At 46.5% G+C, this 22,222-nt stretch overlaps 1 protein-coding gene across 4 annotated transcripts in view; it reads left to right on the forward strand.

Moving 5' to 3' along the window:
• The window catches only part of ICE1 (interactor of little elongation complex ELL subunit 1), a 464,643-nt gene that overhangs the window by 372,934 nt on the left and 69,487 nt on the right, over positions 1 to 22,222 (forward strand). For all 4 annotated transcript variants that reach the window (XM_077491941.1, XM_077491944.1, XM_077491942.1 and 1 more), the window contains one exon: positions 16,504 to 16,610. In XM_077491941.1, coding sequence (XP_077348067.1) covers positions 16,504 to 16,610 — 107 coding nt within the window. The remainder of the gene's footprint in view (positions 1 to 16,503; positions 16,611 to 22,222) is intronic.

Consider the following 22,222-nt stretch of genomic DNA (forward strand, 5'->3'; position numbering starts at 1 on the left):
AGAGATTGAACTGTTTGCCCCATCCTCCAGGTCGTTTATGAACAAATTAAATCTGATTGATCCCAGCACAGAACCCTGGGGAACCCCACTACCCGCACCTGAACATTCCGAGTACACCCCATTTATCACCACACTCTGAACTTGCCCTTGTAGCCAGTTTTCAATCCATGAACTTACCCTATGGTCCATGCCAACTGTGTCAAATGCTTTTGCAAAATCCAGATACACCATGTCTATGGGCCTTACTTTATCTAGCTGGCAACTCACCTGCTCATAGAAGGCTAGTAGATTGTTTTGTCAAGAAGGATTTTTCATGAATCCATGCTGATTACTGATAATGATACCGTTCTGATTACTAAAGTCTTGTATATAGTGCCTTATCATCCCCTCCAAGAGTTTACATACTATTAATGTTAGGCTAACTGGTCTGTAATTCCCAGGGATATATTTTGGGCCCTTTTTAAATATTGGTGCTACATTGGCTTTTCTCCAATCAGCTGGTACCATTCCAGTCAGTAGACTGTCAGTAAAAATTAGGAACCAAGGGTCTGGCAATTACTTTACCGAGTTCCCAAAGTATCCTCGGGTGCAAGCCATCTGGTCCCAGTGATTTATTAATGTTACGTTTCCCAAGTCTTATTTTAATTCTGTCCGCTGTTAACCATGGAGGTGCTTCCTGTGATGTGTCATGAGGATAAACACTGCAGTTTTGGTTACTGAAGCCCCCGATTCCCTTGTGAAAACTGAGGAGAAGAATGAATTCAATACCTTTACCATCTCCCCATCCTTTGTAACCAGGTGTCCTTCCTCATTCTTTATGGAGCCAATATGGTCTGTCCTCTCTTTTTTACAGTTTACATACTTAAAGAATTTCTTGGGACTTTTTTTTTTTGCTCTCTTCCGCTATGTGTCTTTAACCACTTGACCACTGGGCACTTAAACACCCTTAATAACCAGACCAATTTTCAGCTTTCGGTGCTCTCACATTTTGAATGACAATTACTCAGTCATGCAACACTGGACCTATATGAAATTTTTGTCCTTTTTTTCACACAAATGGAGCTTTCTTTTGGTGGTATTTAATCACCGCTGGGTTTTTTATTTTTTGTGCTATAAAAGAAAAAATACAGAAAATTCTGTAAAAAAATGAATTTTTCTTCATTTCGGTTATAAAATTTAGCAGATTAGTAATTTTTTCTTCATAAATTTTGGCCAAAATTTATACCACTACATATCTTTGGTAAAAATAAGTACAAATTGGTGGATATTATTTGGTCTTTGTGAAAGTTATAGAGTCCACAAGCTGTGGTGCCAATATCTGAAAATTGATCACACCTGAAGTACTGACGGCCTATTTCAATTCTTGAGACCCTAACATGCCAGAAAAGTACAAATACCCCCCAAATGACCCCTTTTTGGAAAGAAGACATTCCAAGGTATTTAGTAAGAGGCATGATGAGTTTTTTGAAGTTGTCATTTTTTCCCACAATTCTTTGCAAAATCAAGATTTTTTTTACTTTTTTTTTTTTTTTTTCACTAAATTGTCATATTATCAGTTTATTTCTCACACAGCATATGCATACCACAAATTACACCCCAAAACACATTCTGCTATTACTCCCGAGTACGGCGATACCACATGTGTGAGACTTTTACACAGTGTGGCCACATACAGAGGCCCAACATGCAGGGAGCGCCATCAGGCGTTCTGGAGCACCCAGGACAATTCTGACATTTCTCTCCTACATGTAAAAATCATCATTTATTTGCTAGAAAATTACATCGAATCCCAAAACATTATATATGTTTTTTTAGCAAACACCCTGGAGAATACAATGGTGGTTGTTGCAACTTTTTATCTCGCACGGTATTTGCGCAGCAATTTTTCGAATGTTTTTTTTTGGAATAAAAACAGTTTTGTGCTTAAAAAAAAAAAAAAACACAGTAAAGTTAGCCCAATTTTTGCATAATGTGAAAGATGAAGTTACACCGAGTAAATCGATACCCAACATGTCACTCTTCAAAATTGCACACGCTCGTGGAATGGCGCCAAACGTCGCTACTTAAAAATCCCCATAGGCGACGATTTAATTTTTTTTTTACTGGTTATGTTTTGAGTTACAGAGGAGGTCTAGGGCTAGAATTATTGCTCTCGCTCTAACGTTCGCAGCGATACCTCACATGTGTGGTTTGAACACCGTTTTCATATGTGGGCGGGACTTACGTATGCGTTCGCTTCTGCATGCGAGCACATGGGGACAGGGGCGCTTTAAAAAAAAATAATAATTTATTGTTCATTTTACTTTATTTAGTTTGACATTTTTTTCCCCAAAAATAAATTTTTTGATCACTTTTATTCCTATTACAAGGAATGTAAACATCCCTTGTAATAGGAATATGGCATGACAGGTCCTCTTTACAGTGAGATATGGGGTCAATAAGACCCACATCTCACCTCTAAGCTGGGAAGCCTGAAAAAAAAAAAAAGATTCTGGATTTGATCGTATTGGCGAGTCGGTAGAAGCACCGGAGGGCGGCGGGAGGGGGGGGGGGGGTGTCTATGGCTGGGTATTGCAGGGTATCACCGACTATGGCTGGGTATGGCTGGGTATATCAGAGTATGGCTGGGTATCTCAGAGTATTGCGTTGCAGAGCATTGCAGGATATTGGCGGGTGTTGCAGAGCATTGCAGAGTGTTGCACGGTGTTGGCGGGTGTTGCAGAGCGTTGCAGAGCATTGCAGGGCGTTGCAGAGCATTGCAGGGCGTTGCAGAGCGTTGCAGGGTATTGCAGAGTAATGCAGAGTAATGCAGAGTATTGCACGGTATTGCACGGTATTGCACGGTATTGCAGAGTTATTGCAGAGTTATTGCAGGGTTATTGCAGGGTTAATTTTCGGTGAGCAGCGATGTGGGCACTGCAGATGCAGCCCACATTGCTGCTGACACCGATCTCTTCCCCCTCCGCTGTTCCGATCGGTACAGAGAGAGGGAGGGAGGAACCAGCGTCATAACATGACGCCGGTTTGTTTACAAGTGATCACTCCGTCATTTGACGGAGCGATCACGTGGTAAACGGCCGCTATGAGCGGCCGTTTACCGTGATCCGTGATGCAGGACCCAGCGGTCACGGATGCTCTCGAGTGCGCGCCCCAGGGGGCGCGCGAGAGCGGAATTCTGGGAGGACGTCATATGACGGCCTCCCAGAGTTAAGAAACCGCCCTGAAGCCGTCATTCGGCTATAGGGCGGTTATTGAGTGGTTAATGTTCTATCTTAGCTGTCCTTATTGCACTCTTACATATCTTGTTTCATTCTTTATAAAGTCTGAATGCTGATGATGAACCTTGTATTTTTTGAAGGCCTTCTCCTTTGCTTTTACAGTGGTGTGAAAAAGTGTCCTCATTTCCTGTTCCTTTGCATGTTTGTCACACTTAAGTGTTTCGGAACATCAAACCAATTTAAACAATAGTCAAGGACAACACAAGTAAACACAAAATGCAATTTGTAAATGAAGGTGTTTATTATTAAAGGTGAAAAAAAATCCAAACCATCATGGCCCTGTGTGAAAAAGTGATTGCCCCCCTTGTTAAAACATACTATAACTGTGGTTGTCCACACCTGAGTTCAATTTCTCTAGCCACACCCAGGCCTGATTATTGCCACACCTGCTCACAATCAAGGCATCACTTAAATAGGAGCTGCTTGTCACAGTAAGGTCCACCAGAAGATCCTTAAAAGCTACACATCATGCCGAGACCCAAAGAAATTCAGGAACAATTGAGAAAGAAAGTAATTGAGATCTATCAGTCTGGAAAGGGTTATAAAGCCATTTCCAAAGCTTTGGGAATCCAGCGAACCACAGTGAGAGCCATTATCCACAAATGGCGAAGACATGGAACAGTGGTGAACCTTCCCAGGAGTGGCCGGCCGCCCAAAATTACCCCAAGAGCGCAGCGACCACTCATCCAAGAGGTCACAAAAGACCCCACAACAACGTCCAAGGAACTGCAGGCCTCATTTGCCTCAGTTAAGGTCAGCGTTCATGCCTCCACCATCAGGAAAAGACTGGGCAAAAATGGCCTGCATGGCAGAGTTCCAAGGAGAAAACCACTGCTGAGCAAAAAGAACATCAAAGCTCGTCTCAATTTCTCCACAACACATCTTGATGATCCCCAAGACTTTTGGGACACCATTCTGTGGACCGATGAGACAAAAGTGGAACTCTTTGGAAGGTGTGTGTCCAAGTATATCTGGCATAGAAGGAACACTGCATTTCATAAAAAGAACATTATACCAACAGTAAAATATGGTGGTGGTAGTGTGATGGTCTGGGGCTGTTTTGCTGCTTCAGGACCTGGAAGACTTGCCGTGATAAAAGGAACTATGAATTCTGCTGTCTACCAAGAGATCCTGAAGGAGAATGTCCGACCATCTGTTCGTGTACTCAAGCTGAAACGAACTTGGGTTCTGCAGCAGGACAATGATCCTAAACACACCAGCAAGTCCACCACCGAATGGCTGAAGAAAAACAAAATGAAGACTTTGGAGTGGCCTAGCCAAAGTCCTGACCTGAATCCTATTGAGATGTTGTGGTATGACCTTAAAAAGGCCGTTCATGCTCGAAAACCCTCTAATGTAACTGAATTAGGACAATTCTGCAAAGATGAGTGGGCCAAAATTCCTCCAGGACGCTGTAAAAGCCTCATTGCACGTTATCGCAAACGCTTGGTTGCAGTTGTTGCTGCTAAGGGTGGCCCAACCAGTTATTAGGTTTAGGGGGCAATCACTTTTTCACACAGGGCCATGATAGTTTGGATTTTTTTTCACCTTTAATAATAAACACCTTCATTTACAAATTGCATTTTGTGTTTACTTGTGTTGTCCTTGACTATTGTTTAAATTGGTTTGATGTTCCGAAACACTTAAGTGTGACAAACATGCAAAGGAACAGGAAATGAGGAAGGGGGCAAACACTTTTTCACACCACTGTATATGCATTTTTACATTGGAGTTAAGCCATCCAGGCTCTTTTAAATTTATTACCCAATGGGATGCATTGCCTAATGCTCTTATTTAATATGCCCTTAAAGCAAACCCATCTCTCCTCCGCGTTCTTTTTTCCTAAGATTTTATCCCAATTTATACCTTCTAGTAAGGTTCGTAGTTTATGGAAGTTGACTCTTTGAAATTCAGTGTCTTTGTATTCCTCTTATGTTTCCTATTTTGTGTGTTTTTATACGGAAGCCAATTGACCTGTGATCGCTGTTCTCTAAATTGCCCCGTATTTCCACATCAGTGATCAGGTCTGTATTTTTGGTAATCAATAGATCCAGTAACGCTTTATTTCTAGTTGGTGCGTCTACCATCTAACCCATAAAATTGTCCTGCAAGACATTTAAGAACTGGCGAGCCTTAGAGGAATGCTTGGTTCCCTCTGCCCAGTCTATGTCTGGATAATTAAAATCTCCCATTATGATAACACTTCCCATTCTTGCCGCTAATCCAAATTGTGATAGGAGATCTGTCTCCCCTTCCTCCCTCAGGTTAGGGGGTCTATACCATACTCCCATTATTTTCCCCTTAGCTTCATCCCTTTGGAGCTCTACCCATAAAGATTGCACCTCCTCCCTAGCTCCCTTCGTGATGTCATCTCTCACATTCACTTGTACATTATTCTTGATATATAGGCATACCCCTCCCCCTTTTTTACCCTCTCTATCCTTGCGATAAAGGGTATACCCTTGAATGTTTGCCAGCCAATCATGAGAGCTGTTGAACCAGATCTCTGAAATTCCCACAAAATTCAAATCCTCCTCATACAACAGTATCTCTAGTCCCACCCATCTTGTCTGCCAGGCTCCCGGCATATGTAAACATGCCACATAGTTTAGACCGGTATATTATCCTCTTATTGGGTTTTACGAGATTGCAACTAGGCCTTCCTACTATACTTACCTTGGGTTTATGTGCTGTGGTCAACCTACCACTAATGCCCCCAGTACTACCCTCTGGAGTATGTTCCGAACTGACTATCTCTTCTTCTGGACCCTCCCCCCAGCGCCTAGTTTAAAAACCCCTCTAACTTTTTGGTCATCTTCATTCCCAGCTGATCTGCACTCTTCTCATTTAGGTGCAGTCCGTCCCTTCTATAGTACCGGTTATCGACTGAGAAGTCGCCCCAGTCCTCCAGGAACCCAAACCCCTCCTTACTACACCAGCTCTTCAGCACTTATTTTCTTCCCTAATCTACCTCTGCCTTTCTGGTGTGGCTCGATGTAGCGGTAGTATTCCTGAGAATACTACCTTGGAGGTCGTTTTCCTCAATTTAGCTCCTAAGTCCCTAAAATTGTTCTTTAGGTCACTCCATCTGCCTCTGACTTTGTCATTGGTGCCAACGTGCACCATGCAGCTGGGTCTTCCCCAGCCCCTCCCAGTAATCTGTCCACCAGATCCGTGATGTGCCGAACCCAAGCGCCTGGTAGACAACATACTGTTTGGCGCGTCAGGTCTTTGTCACAGATTGCCCTCTCTGTCCTTCTAAATTGAGTCCTCTACCACCAGAATCTCTTTCCTTTCCCTTCGCCCCCCCCCCCCCCCCCCCCCCAGACTCTCACTGGAGGAGTTCTTCCCCCGGCAGCTAGGAGATTCAATCAGCTCCAGTTGTTCCCTGACTGGTTTCACCAACTTCACTCAATGGAGCATACTTATTGGGAATGCTCCAGCTCTGGATCAGCCTCCCTGGCGCTTCCACCTCTACCCTTCCTGACTGTTACCCATCTACACTTTGCTAGTGCCTGCACCTCTTTGTCTCCACCTGCCGTGTACGTACCTGGCTCTCCCTTAATATGAAGGGACTTCTCAGTGCTGACAGTTGCTTCCCCACATTCAGAACCTGGGCTTCCAGGGAAACCATGCACTTACATTTTGTGTAAAAAAAGTGTAATAGGTAGTCAAATTAGATTTGAAATGTATGCCCCTAGAACACGTGATGGTGCTCCGTGCATGTTGGGCCTCTGTATGTGGCCAGACTGTGGAAAAGTCTCACACGTATCGCCATACTCAGGAGGAGTAGGAAAATCTATTTTGGGGTGTAATTTTTGGTATGTACATGCTATGTGTTACAAATATTGTATACTTTGACAACTTTCTTTCCACGTTTTCCAAAAACTGGTGGAAAAACGTTACATGTTCAAAAGACTCATTCTGCATCATAGATTATACGTTGGGGTGTTTTCTTTCCAAAATGAGGTCATTTTGTGGGCATTTCCATTGTCTTGGTGCTCCAGGGCCTTCAAAATGCAAGAGGTAGTCAAGAAATGAAATGTGTATTTATCTTTCGTTCATTGGCGGACACAGCTCCTATAATTCTTGACTAAGGTGGGTTATCACGCTACCTTCAGGAGAGGACAAGGCAGAAGATGTATAACATGTAAAAACAGCAGTACTGCACAGCACCGCCCAGGGGGTGGTCCCTCTGGCTATAACCCCTCACCCTGCTTCCTGCATCTCAGTTTTTTTCTGCCTAGTGTAGGAGAAGGATCTGGCTCCCCGAGGGGACCATTGGTTCCGGGAATTTTTTTAATTTTTTTCTACAATTTCGGGTGGGGTGACAGGCTGGATAATATAGATCCTTGTAGTCTCCCCAGCCTGGCCATCGAGCGTGACCAGACCCTAGCAACACGCTGGGTCAGCCACGACATGCCCCTCCTGCTCCAGGTGCGGCCAGTGAGCTATATGCTCCGGGGCACACATATGACCGGGTTACTGCTGTCCGTGTCACAGTGTGCCGTGGCCAACAGCCACCACTGCTCGGGTGATGGGTCTGTGGTGGAATGCGTCCAGTAATCCCGACAGGAGGGGTAATTACGGCTTGATTTTAGCGCTGTGTGTGGAAGCTGCTGCTGGCTGTGGAGGGACAGAGCAAGAGGATGGCTTGTTCAGGTTAGTGACACAGGGTTTTTTCGCTTTGACGCGTTATATTTTACCATTCTAGGATTAATAGCCGCTAATGGCACTGAACTATAGCCTAGCAATGTACATTCTTTTGCATAGTGCCTCTGCTTTATGCTTCAGGCTATGAATGGGACCATGAACTTCTCTAAAGGGGGTCAATGGTTTTTCACTATAAACTGAATCCATTTCCAAAAGAATGTCATCCTTCTCTGAGAGGGATGCAGCTAGTCAGATTGAGCCGTCAGGGGAAACTGTTGTATAAAACACTTCAGTCTCTGTATATATCATACAAAAGGTTTTTTCTTCTGCCATTTGTAATTTGGAAAGACGATTAATGCTATGATGTCTCTCCATAGTGGGGCTAAACAGCAGATTCTCATATAGTCCTCAGGACCCTCTTATTCAGGTGCAGGAGGCTGGGGATCAGGTAGATCGTCCCAAATATTTGGAAGATACTTATTTATCCTCTTCTGAGGAGCCTAATATGGAAGGAGTAGCATCACAAGACAGGTTGCTTGTGTACTTCCTTACTCAACCTTTTTTGCTGCCTGCAGCGCTGGCTGTTGAGGAACCCACCTCTAATTGGGTTCATTAGAACCTAATTTCTGGGAGAATGATCTCTTAACTCCAACATCTTCCTAGCGATATGTCAGAAATAGGGCATTCCAGACATGGACCTATTCGCGTTCAGATTCAACAACAAAGTCGACAACTTTGTGTCCGGGAACAAGGGATCCGCTAGCAGGCGGAACAGACACATTAGTCTTCCCATGGGATCAGTTTTTCACTGATCTATGCGTTTCCTCCAGTTCTGCTACTTCCGCGCCTTCTCCGCGGGATTAAGCAGGAACAGAAGCAGTTTATTCTGGTGGGTCCCAGAAGATCTTGATTTACCAAGATCATAAAGGTGGCAGTAGGAGTCCTTCGGACTCTGCCATTGTAGCCAGACCTTCTCGCACAAGGTCCGGTATTTCATCCTACCTTACGGACAAAAAATTGAACAGGTTTGACTGTTGAATCCCACTTTATAAAAGATTGTGGGTGATCTCCTTTGGTAGGGTCTACTTAGATTAATGCCAGGAAGCCAGCTTCTATAATCATTTTACTATAGAGTCTGGAAGGCATATGTTTCTTGGTGTGGATCCTGGCACCCCAGGAAGTATGTCATTGGCAGGATTCCTGATTTCCTGCATATGGGATCTGAAATGAAGCTGGCCTTGTCAGTGTTTTTTTTTTTTAAATGGCCTCTTGCTTCCCACTCTTTGTGCATTGCTTATTCAGGCGGTAACACGGATTAATCTCCCTATCAAGGCATCTCTAAAATTCTTGGGATTTAAAATTGGTCTTACCAGCTTTGCTAAATCAGCCATTTGAGCCTTTACGAGAAAGTCCCTTGATTCTTTTTGACAAGAAAGATAATCTTTCTGATTGCCATTTTTTCAGCTTGAAAGATGTCGGAAATAGTGGCCCTGTCTTGTAAAGAGCCATATTTGATCATGCATAAGAATGAGGTGGTTTTATGTCCTCATCCTGAATTCCTACCAAAAGTGGTAACAGTTTTTTTATTTTTTATTTAAACCAATATATTATTCTTCCTTCTTTTTCCCGAAGCCTCAATCTAGGGAAGAGAAGGCACTACATTCCCTTGATGTATTAAGAGTGATTAGAGTCTATTTTAAGGCGACCGCTCAGGTTTGCAAAACAGATGTTTTTGTTTGTACTGCCAGAAGGTCCAAAGATGTGGACAGGCAGCGTCAAAATCCACTATATCCTAATAGATTTGTCAATTGGTTGTTCAAGCTTCAGCTTAAAGAAGAAAATTCTTCCTTTCTTCTTATCTTACAGCACTCTTATCCTGGATGATTAGTGCCTCTTGGGTGGTGCATCATCAGGCCTTTATGGCTCAGATCTGTAAGGCTGCGACTTGGTCTTCGGTTCATACGTTTATCAGATTTTATCAAATCAATATTAAGGTCATGAGGATATTGCCTTTGGGCACAATATACTGAAGGCTGCAGTATGAGTCCTCTGGCCTTCTGTTTTTTTGTTGTGTTTCCCTCCCTTCAGTTGCCATTGCTATGGGACATGCCACATAGTAACTACTATGGCTCTGTGTCTCCTGATATAAGAAAAGCAGGATTTTTAAAACCGCTTACCTGTAAAATCCTTTTCTTTGGTGTACATCAGGGGACACAGAGGTCCCTCCCTTCTTGGTATACACTTGTATTGCTTGGCTACAAAACTGAGGACTCCCAGTAGTGGGAGGGGTTATATAGGGAGTACACTTCTTGCCTTAGGGCGTGCCAGTGTCCATCACCTATCAGTGGCCCTATAACCCACATAGTAAGTACTATGGCTCTGTGTCCCCTGATGTACATCAAAGAAAAGGATTTTACAGGTAAGAGGTTTTAAAAATCCTGTTTTTACTCTGGGCACTTTGTGACTGACACAGGGCAGAGCAGTCAGCAACAGCACAACGCAGCACTCGGTCAGGGTGGTGAGTCCTGCGGGGGGGGGGGGGCCCTCAGTCTGCAAGCAGCTAGGAGGGTGGGATTTGTGTACCTTGCCTTAAGTCCCTAAGTTGTGGCAGGCGAGTGAGAGTCAGCATGGCTTCATAAGCTGTCGCTTTTTCCCCAGACATCCCTGCTATTGCAACTGGCTCACCTACTAAAAATGCAGTGCCTATGGATGCTTTGTCGGCAGTCCTGGAGACCTTTGTTGCTAGGGTGTAAGCAGCCCCCTGCCCCCCCATCTTCTGGGAGAGCTCTGATTCAGACTCGGGCCCCACGGTGACTGGCGGCCCCTGTTCTGATGTTTCAGAGGATGAGGACCAGGACCGTTTGGACAGTGAGAATGACTCTGTGTCCGGGTCAGCGCAGGAAAAAGGGCTAGTAGAAGCACTTATCACTGCGGTGCGGGATAACCTGAAGATACAATATACAACGGGAACTTCTGCTGAGGTGGCGTCCCTTTTGGGTCCCGCATACCGGCCCGCACACCTAAGGTGTTTCCATATTTGACTTATTAATGGGCCTTTTCAGTCCCAAGAAGAATGGCGGTGCATTACATCTTTGAGGAGAGCCTCCTGAAAAAATGGGTGTCTCCTCCAGTTGGTGACCCCCCCCGGTATCCAGGTTTAATAAAGTAACCACGATTCTGGTAGCAGGGACTCCTGCCTTCAAGGGCAGAGGCAGTGGTCAGGTCCATGTTTACCGTGGTGGGGTCAGTGTTATGACCTGTGCTGGCCACGACCTTGGTGTCAGACGCTTACTGAATGGAGCAAAGTTGTTGCACTGTGAATTGGAGAAGCAACAGTCTTCCCCGGTCTCCGTAGAACTGGCAGATCAGTTAGTGCATGGCCTTAATTATGTCTGTGATGCGGCCCTGGATACAGTCCCCTTACTCTCTAGAGCAGTGATGGCGAACCTTGGCACCTCAGATGTTTTGGAACTACATTTCCCATGATGCTCATGCACTCTACAGTGTAGTCGAGCGCCATGGGAAATGTAGTTCCAAAACATCTGGGGTGCCAAGGTTCGCTATCACTGCTCTAGAGCATTAGTATCGGCAGTGGTGCTATGGCGCCTGATTTGGCTGAAATACTGGTCTGTGGACCAGGCATCTAAAAAAGCCCTGGCGGATTTGCCCTTTTCCAAGGTGAGAGGCTATTTGGAGCTTCGCTGGATGACATTATTAAAAATGTTACCGTTGGGAAGAGCACGTTGCTCCCACAGTCCAGGAAGGGTAAGGAGCCACACCTTAGGCAAGGGCCCTCTTTTTCTGCTCAGAAATGGCTTTTTCGCCCACCCGGGTCGGCAGGTAATCGTTCCCAGTCTGACAAGGTGCCTGCTGAAGGACAGAAGCGTCCCTGGTTTTGCAAGTCAAACAAGTCTGCGAGCAAAAATGTTACTGCATGAAGGTTTGTCCCCGCCCAACTCTGAGGTTGGGGGTCGCCTTTGGGAGTTTGCAGCTCGGTGGACCTCCCTACTGTCCGGCCAATGGGTCTGTGAACTGGTTTCATCGGGATACAAGATAGTTTCTTTCTTGTCCACCAATTTTTTTTCCCTCCAACCTACCTCTACTTCGGCTCGTCAGAAAACCCTGTTCGGGGCCGTACAGGACCTGCTGCTGCGGGGGATTACAGTACCGGTACTGGCACTGAAAAGGTTTTAGGGATTCTACTCCAATCTGTAGTCCCCAAAAAGAAAGGGGTACGTCCAATATTGGACTTTAAGGCCCTCGACAGCTTTGTGAAAGTGCAAAGGTTCAGGATGGAATCCGTTCGCTCCGTGGTCTCTGCACTCCATCAGGGGGACTTCCTGGTGTCCTTGGATATCAAGGATGTGTACTTACATGTACCCATATGCTTCAAGAATCGGAGTTTCTGTGATCTGCAGTCAGGGAAGAGCATTACCAGTTTGTGTCTCTCCCTTTTTGGCCTGGCGTCAGAACCCTGAGTCTTTACCAAAGTGTTCGCTCCAACTCTGGTGCTGTTAAGGCAATGTGGGATCACAATCATGGTTTACCTCAGGGATCCTCAAACTACGGCCCTCCAGCTGTTGCGAAACTACACATCCCATGAGGCATTGTAAAACTCTGACATTCACAGACATGACAAGGCATGATGGGAATTGTAGTTCCTGAACAACTGGAGGGCCATAGTTTGAGGACCCCTGGTTTACCTAGATGACCTTCTTGAGAGCAGTTTCTGCGTCAGAATTAGGGGAGGATGTAGCGATCACCATGCAGACTCTCCGGGAGTTTGGTTGGGTGCTGAACTTAAAGAAGTTGGTGTTAGTGCCGACTCAACGCCTGGAGTACCTGTGCTTACTGTTGCACTCCTTAGATGCAAGAGTTTTTCTCCCTTCAGACAAGCTGCAGACTCTTCAAACTGCGATGAAGTTGTTGGTGAACTGCAGGCAGTCGTCGCTGCGCTTCTGCATGCGAGTTCTGGACCTCATGGTAGCCACTTTCAGCGGTACCGTAAGCTCAATTTCACACTCGAGTCCTGCAAAAGGAGATTTTGTCAAAATGGAACAAATCTCTATTATCCCTGGATTGTCAAATTCGGGTGAGCCAGGGATTCCCTTCTCTGGTGGCTGAGGTCTCCGGCCCTTTCAGTCCGGGAGATCGTTCCTTCCTCTCCATTGGACAGTGATCACAACGGACGCCAGCCTAACTGGTTGGGGGGGGGGGGGGTTTGGGCGTACAGTCAGCCCAGGACCTCTGGTCGTGGGAAGAATTCCAACTGCCGATCAATGTGCTTGAGCTTCGGGCGATCAGATGGTGTCTCTCCACATGGTCCAGGAGGCTACAGGGGCATACAGTCAGGATCCAGTCGGACAACGCCACGGCAGTGGCATATGTCAACCATCAAGGAGGAACAAGGAGCTCGGCCACAGTATGGGAGGTCACTCCTGCACGTGCCAGCCCTGTCGGCCATTTACATTCCGTGCGTAGAAAACTGGCAGATGGACTACCTAAGTCTTCAGATGCTGGACCCAGGGGAATGGTCGTTGCATCCGGATGTATTCCGGCTCCTTTGCCTAAGGTGGAGCACACCAGATGTGGACCTCCTGGCATCTCGGCTCATTCGGAAGGTGCAGAGGTTTGTGTCCAGGACAAGAGACCCCTGGGTGGACGTGTCAGACGCAATTGTGGCTGCATGGGGGCATTATCGGCTGATTTATGCCTCCCCCCCTCAAAACTTCTACCACGTCTGCTGCGCAGAGTGGAGGCCGAGGGGATTCCGATGATTCTGATTGCCCCAGATTGGTCTTGATGTCCTTGGTACGCCGACCTAGTATGACTGGTGGCGGATGTTCCTTGGCTGCTGCCAATGCGAGAGGACCTTCTATCGCAGGGTCCGATACTTCATCCTGCTTTACCGTCGCTGATTTTAACGGCATGGCTGTTGAAAATCAGGTACTAAGGGGCCGAGGTCTGTTAGACGTGGTCATTTCCACTATGCTGAGGGCACGGAAGTCATCTTCGCGAAAGATTTACCATCCTACGTGGAAGGCTTTCATCTCCATGTGTGAGGAGATGGGGTGGGGTCCACGCACATATTCGGTTTCCAGGATCCTGCTGTTTCTGCAACGAGGAGTGGATCAGAAACTTGCCTTAAGCACCATCAAGGGGCAGATATCAGCCTTGGCTGTCTTTTTGCAATGTCCCTTGGCGACTCACTCATTGGTGGGTACTTTTGTGCAAGGGGTTCGACACGTAGTCCCTCTGGTTCGACCACCACTACCTCAGTGAGATCTGAATCTGGTGCTATCGGCGCTCCAGAAACCGCCGTTTGAAAATATTAGGGATATTCCCTTGTTAACTCTTTCTCAGAAAGTAGTCTTTCTAGTGGCTATTACATCTGCCAGAAGGGTTTCTGAGTTTGTCGGCCTTGTTATGCAAGTCTCCCTACCTGGCCATCCACAAGGATAATGTGGTGCTACGTCCGCAGCCCTCTTTCCTTCCAAAGGTGGTTTCGGCATTCCATCTAAATGAGGACATCGTGTTACCATCCTTATATGTCCTAAGGTGACACACCCAAAAGAAGTTGCCTTACATTCCCTGGACATGGTCCAGGCTCTACGGGTGTATCTGTCTGCTACGGCTCCTTTCCGGAAGTCAGACTGTGTCTCGGTGGCTGGTCCAAAAAAATGTCTGGCTCGTCCACCATTTCTAGGTGGATCAGACAGATCGTGGTTCAGACCTATGCCTTAAAGGGGCGGGTGCCCCCTTTTCCTGTCACGGCTCATTCCACCAGGGCAATTGAAACCTCCTGGGCTTTCCGACATCAAGCGTCTGTCTCCCAGGTGTGTAAGGCGGTGATGTGGTCATCCAGTTACACTTTCACTAAATTCGACAAAGTTGACATAAGTGCATCTTCGGATGCTTGCTTTGTCCGCAAGGTTTTACAGGTGGCTGTGTAAGGTTGCAATTTGCACTTTCAGTTACAAGTTTGTTGTGTATGCATCTTTTGATGCATAAGTTGGCCGCAGGTTTTGATGGCGGCCGTTTAAGATGGCAGTTGTTCCTTTTTGTTGTGGGTGAAGTTATGTTTTGCTGCTCCACCCCTCGTTTTTTGACATTGCTTGGGGGATGTCCCTAAGGTCAAGAATAAAAGGAGCTGTGTCCGTCAATGAACGAAAGAGAAAATGGGATTTTTGTACTCACTGTAAAATCCTTTTCTCTGAAGTTCATTGATGGACACAGCACCCACCCCTCCTATTTATGTTTGTACTGCTTTTTGACTGAGCTGCAGGAAGCAGGGTGAGTGGTTATAGCCAGAGGGACCGCCCCCTGGGCAGTGCTGTGCAGTCTTGCTGTTTACATGTCTTACATGTTCTGCTTAGTCCTCTCCTGAAGGTGGTGTGATAACCCTAAGGTCAAGAATTAAAGGAGCTGTGTCTGTCAATGAACTTCAGAGAAATTACTAATTTGCTAAATTTTATAACAGAAACTTAGAAGAATATTTACAGCATTTTTGGTCTTATAAAAAAAACCTATCAGTGATTAAATACCACCAAAAGAAAGCTCAGTTTGTGTGAAAAAAGGAGAAAAAAAATTATCTGGGTACAGTGTTGCATAACTGAGTAATTGTCATTCAGAATGTGAGAGCGCTGAAAGCTGAAAATTTGGTCTGGTTAGGAAAGGAATTTAAGTGCTTAGTGGTTAAGGCCTTAGAACCACTTTAACATTTCTTTTGTCAGTTTCAAGTTGTTTCAGAGAAATCTACGGGCCCTTCTTTTTTCATGGAAGGATACCAACAAATTTGTTCACATCTGTGTAAAATGGTTTCTATGACAGAATTATATCGTTTGGTCCTGAAGGAAAACTGACCAAATTTTTGCCCTTGTTGACCAGTTATTTTTAAGCTAAAAGATTCTTTAATGTCTTTTACACTGTTGTTCATTTGCTGTGCTTTTCCAGGGCAACGAAAGCACATGACAACTATTTCCTGCTACATCCTAGGTAACTGTTCAAACCAGCAGGTGGGCAGTGTTTGAAAAGTTCTGCATGCTGCATCTTTGATGCAGTTTTTCAAAAGTGCACCCAAAAAATATCACCTTCCATTGTAAGTCAATGGAAATGTATTTAGAAGCGCATCAGTGTGAAAGGACCCTCCTAAATTGGTCAAGTCTGTGACAAATCAATTATGTGTATACTTAATGCGAGTATGTTGTAATGAGTGAACACTGTTTCTTCTACTGGGGGCTTATTCTTCAGCAAGCTAGATTGCAATTCGATTTTCTAAATCTGGCTATGCTGCTCAGTGTGCGGAAATTAGTTGGAAAAGAGGTATTGCGTGACACTGTTTATGTACATTTGCTTTTGAAGGGTGCCTGCATAGCAAGTCTAAACAGAATTGCACAAAGCATTGAAGAGTAAATTTAAATTTAGGTATTTCAGCTGTGTATTTAGTTGCTTGTCTGGAGTTTAGTTTTAACATTGATTCTTCATGTAATTGCTATAAACTGCTTTGTGCAAGATTGACAAAATGTGTTGGCACTAGAAAACAGACTAAATTTTTATACTACTGTTTCCTTAGTAAAGAATTATGGCCCCTACTGGATAAATGGGTGAAGCGCAAAAAAGGCAATCCTAATGTCTCATTTGTCTCCGATATCCTTGTCGCTACAGTACTTCGTCTAGTAGGTAAGTGTTGCTGTTAATGTTTTCCTATATTTCTGGCCTTAATCTTTGACAAACATAGTTAAAAAGGAAGAAAGAATGATGCAGTTTTATTGTTCCTCTGCTAATTTTAACCACTTAATAACTGGCCCATAGTCGAATGACGGCTACAGGGCAGTTTGTTAACTCTGGGAGGGTGTACAGTGACTTCCTCCCAGAATTCCTCTCTCGCGCGCCCCCTGGGGCACGCACCTGAGAACTTCCGTGACCTTCACGGTGAACGGGTGCTAATCGCGGCCGTTTACCATGTGATCGCTCCGTCAAAGGGAGCGATCACATGTAAACAAACCGGCGTGATTTACGGTTCCTCCCTCCCCTCTCCGTCCAGTGTGAGGGGAGAGATCGGTGGCAGCAGTAGTGTGGGCTGTATGTGTAGCGCCCACAGCGCTGCTTATGAGAGATCCATCCATCCATACTCTGAATACTTAAGCCATACCCATCCATACTCTGCATACTCAGCCATACCCAGCCATATTCTGCATACCTATCCATACTCTGCATACCCATCCATACTCTGCATATTTATCCATACCCATCCATACTCTGTATACTCTGCATACCCACCCATACTCTGCATACCCACCCATACTCTGCATACCCACCCATACCCTGCATACTTACCCATACTCTGCATACCAACCCATACTCTGCATACCCACCCATACTCTGCATACCCACCCATACCCTGCATACCCATCCATACCCTGCATACTTACCCATACCCTGCATACCCACCCGTACTCTGCATACCCACCCGTACTCTGCATACCCACCCGTACTCTGCATACCCACCCGTACTCTGCATACCCACCCGTACTCTGCATACCCACCCGTACTCTGCATACCCACCCGTACTCTGCATACCCACCCGTACTCTGCATACCCACCCGTACTCTGCATACCCACCCATACTCTGCATACCCGCTCATCCATACTCTGCATATCCGTCCATCCATGCTCAGCCATCGCATCCACCCCATCCATAATTAGCCGTATTCAGTCATACCCATCCATGCTCAGCCGTACCCACCCATGCTCAGCCGTACCCACCCATGCTCAGCCGTACCCACCCATGCTCAGCCGTACCCACCCATGCTCAGCCGTACCCACCCATGCTCAGCCGTTCCCCAACCATGCTCAGCCATTCCCCACCCATGCTCAGCCGTACCCACCCATGCTCAGCCGTACCCACCCATGCTCAGCCGTACCCACCCATGCTCAGCCGTACCCACCCATGCTCAGCCGTACCCAGCCATGCTCAGCCGTACCCAGCCATGCTCAGCCGTACCCAGCCATGGCTCATCCATCCCCATTCATGCTCATCCATCCCCATTCATGCTCATCCATCCCCATTCATGCTCATCCATCCCCATTCATGCTCATCCATCCCCATTCATGCTCATCCATGCCACATTCATGCTCATCCATGCCACATTCATGCTCATCCATGCCACATTCATGCCTCATCCATGTCACTACAGTGCCTCACAAAAGTGTAATAGATAGTCAAATTAGATTTGAAACGTATGTCCCTAGAACACCTGATGGTGCTCCCTGCATGTTGGGCCTCTGTATGTGACCACGCTGTGGAAAAGTGTCACACGTGGTATCACCGTACTCAGGAGGAGTAGGAGAATCTATTTTGGGGTGTAATTTTTGCCATGTACGTGTTTTGTGTTAGAACTATTGTGTAAATGGACAACATACCCATCCATACTCTGCATACTTATCCATACTCTGCATACTTATCTATACTCTGCATACCCATCCATGCTCTGCATACGCATCCATCCATACTCTGCATATCCATCCATCCTCGGCAATACTCATCCATCCTATCCATCCATGCTCAGCCATTCCATCCACCCCCATCCATAATTGGCCATACCCATCCATACTCAGCCGTACCCGTCCATACTCAGCCGTACCCAGCCGTACCCAGCCGTACGCAGCCGTACTCAATCGCACTCAGTCATATATTCAGCTGTACCCAGCCATCCCATCTATACCCATCCACACTCGGCCGTACCCATCCACACTCGGCCGTACCCATCCACACTCGGCCGTACCCATCCACACTCGGCCGTACCCATCCACACTCGGCCGTACCCATCCACACTCGGCCGTACCCATCCACACTCGGCCGTACCCATCCACACTCGGCCGTACCCATCCCCATCCATGGCTCATCCATCCCCATCCATGGCTCATCCATCCCCATCCATGGCTCATCCATCCCCATCCCCATCCATGTCTCATCTATCCCCATCCCCATCCATGGCTCATCTATCCCCATCCCCATCCATGGCTCATCTATCCCCATCCCCATCCATGGCTCATCTATCCCCATCCCCATCCATGGCTCATCTATCCCCATCCCCATCCCCATCCATGGCTCATCTATCCCCATCCCCATCCATGGCTCATCTATCCCCATCCCCATCCATGGCTCATCTATCCCCATCCCCATCCATGGCTCATCCATCCCCATCCCCATCCATGGCTCATCCTTCCCCATCCATGGCTCATCCTTCCCCATCCATGGCTCATCCTTCCCCATCCATGGCTCATCCTTCCCCATCCATGGCTCATCCTTCCCCATCCATGGCTCATCCTTCCCCATCCATGGCTCATCCTTCCCCATCCATGGCTCATCCTTCCCCATCCATGGCTCATCCTTCCCCATCCATGCTCATCCTTCCTCATCTATGCCCATTCATGCCCATTCATGCTCATCTATCCCCATTCATGCTCATCTATGCCATATCCATGTCACTACAGTGCCTCACAAAAGTGTAATAGATAGTCAAATTAGATTTGAAACTTATGTCCCTAGAACACCTGATGGTGCTCCCTGCATGTTGGGCCTCTGTATGTGAACACGCTGTGGAAAAGTGTCACACATGTGGTATCGCCGTACTCAGGAGGAGTAGGAGAATCTATTTTGGGGTGCAATTTTTGCCATGTACGTGTTATATGTTAGAAATATTGTGTAAATGGACAACATTGTGTAAAAATAAAATATGCTTTCATTTTCTTAACACATTTTCCAAAAACATGTAGAAAAAAATGACATGTTCAAAAGACTCGATATGCCTCATAGATTAAACATTGGGTTGTTTTCTTTCCAAAATAGGGTCATTTTTGGGGCGTTTCCATTGTCCTGGTTCTCCAGGGCCTTCAAAAATGTAAGAGGTTGTCAAGAGATTATTTGTGTAATTTATGCTCCAAGAATGCCTGATGGCGCTCCCTGCATATTAGGCCTCTGTATGTGGTAACGCTGTGTAAAAGTTTCACATATGTGGTATCGCCATACTCGGGAGGAGTAGTAGAATGTGTTTTGGAGTGTAATTTGTGCTATGCATATGCCTTCGTGTGAGAAATAACCTGCTAGTATAAAAATTTTGTGAAAAAAGAAAAGAAAATCTTGATTTTGCAAAGCATTGTGGGAAAAAATAACAACTTAAAAAAACTCACCATGCATCTTAATAAATACCTTGGAATGTCTACTTTCCAAAAAGGGGTCATTTGGGGGGGGGGGGGGTGTATTTGTACTTTCCTGGCTTGTTAGGGTCTCAAAAAATGAGATAGGCCGTCAGTACTTCAGGTGTGATCAATTTTCAGAGATTGGCACCATAGCTTGTGGACTCTCTAACTTTCACAAAGACCAAATAATATACACTGATTTGGGTTATTTTTTACCAAAGATATGTAGTGGTATAAATTTTGGCCAAAATATATGAAGAAAAATTACTAATTTGCTAAATTTTATAATAGAAAATGCATTTCTTTTACAGAATTTTCGGTCTTTTTTCTTTTATAGCACAAAAAAAAACAGCAGTGATTAAATACCACCAAAAGAAAGCTCTATTTGTGTGAAAAAAATGAAAAAATGTCAAATAGGTACAGTGTTGCATGACTGAGTAATTCTCATTCAAAATGTGAGAGCACCGAAAGCTGAAAATTGGTCTGGTTATTAAGAGGGTTTAAGTGCCCAGTGGTCAAGTGGTTAAAAGTGCTGAGTCAGAAGCTGAAGATGAAAAGCAGGCAACTATAGATGCTTGCATTTGTGCTCATATAGCTTGTACAGGTCCCAGGAGCCCTGAATCCTGGGGTGCTTCTATTATTTAACCCCTTCCCGCCAAGCGTACGCAGATCTGCGTACTCGGCTTCCGGGGGGTATACCGGGATGATGCCCGCACCTGCAGGCATCATCCCGGTACCGTTTTTTACAGCAGGCGATTGGCTATCCAGCCATAACAACCGAAGCGGCTAAAAGTCCCCGCCTCCCACCGCTGTTACCGGTGCTCCCGCTCGATCGGAAGCACCGATTCAAGTTCCGATGCCTCCGGCTGCTGGGGAGGAACTGGAACGAAGCCGTAATCCAGTATCTTAATAGTAAACACGGAAGCGACGTCATGACGTCACTTCCCATTTACTCGGCTGCCAATGGTGCCGCTTTCAAAAAAATATACAGTATTCAGAATCGCCGTTTTCGGCAATCTGAATACATTGAAGTGTAAAGGAGGGATCGGGGGTCTTTTAGACCCCCGATCCCTCCATAAAGAGTACCTGTCACCACCTATTACTGACTAGGATGCTGGGACTGTGACGACATAATGGGCGGGGACATCATCCGGTGATGTCCCTATATAAGTCGCCGCGCGCAGCGTCCCCGAGCGGAGGCAGCGACGAGGCAACATCCGAAGAGAAGAACAGAAGGCGCGGTGGCCTGGTAAGAAGAACCGAAGAAGGGGACAAGACCCCCGAAGTCGGAAGAAGAGGGCGGCGGCGAAGAAGAAAGCCGGGCTCCTCCGCTAGCAAAAGAGCTAGCAGAAGATAGTGGAGGAGTCCGGCGAGAAGACCCCCGAACACGGACAGAAGACCCCCGGAGCTGTGCAATAAACTATTTTAACCCTTGTGTGTTGTGTTTTTTTTTTTACTTTTTTTTTTACAGGTGAATGGGTAGGGGTACATTGTACCCCATACTCATTTACATAGGGTGGGGGGCACCCGGATTCCGATAAGCCCCCTGCCCGCAGACCCCGACAACCAACGGCCAGGGTTGTCAGAAAGAGGCCCTTTTCCTCATCAACATGGGGTCAAGGTGCTGTGGGGTGGGGGGGCGCCGCGCGGCCCCCCTTCCCCAAGGCACCCCCCCATGTTGAGGGCACGCGGCCTGGTACGGCTCAGGAGGGTGGGGGGGGGGGGCGCTCGCTCATCCCCATCTCCTTTCCTGGCCGACCGGGTAGCGTGCTCGGATAAGGGTCTGATATGGACCTAGGGGGGGACCCCCACGCTGATTTTTCGGCGTAGGGGTTCCCCTTTAAGTCCATACCAGGTGACGGGGCCAGCGACGCCTCCTTCGCTCGCCCCGGCTACCTGGAGACTCGCTCAAAATGAGCGGACTTTCCTCTGCGTGTGGGCGAGTCCGTTCATTTCAAAAGTACAGCGGATAGTCCGGCGGACTTAGTACGCTGTATTAGTCCGCTAAAAAAGTGCCGTGTGTGGGCAAGTAGCTCGTTCGGAACGTCCGACGGGAAGTCAGCCAGACTAAGTCCGCCGCATAGTCGGCT

This window comes from Lithobates pipiens, unplaced genomic scaffold, assembly GCF_037356315.1.
Source record: "Lithobates pipiens isolate NorthernLeopardFrog02 unplaced genomic scaffold, aLitPip1_a1.2 Scaffold_19, whole genome shotgun sequence".
Taxonomy (NCBI): domain Eukaryota; kingdom Metazoa; phylum Chordata; class Amphibia; order Anura; family Ranidae; genus Lithobates; species Lithobates pipiens.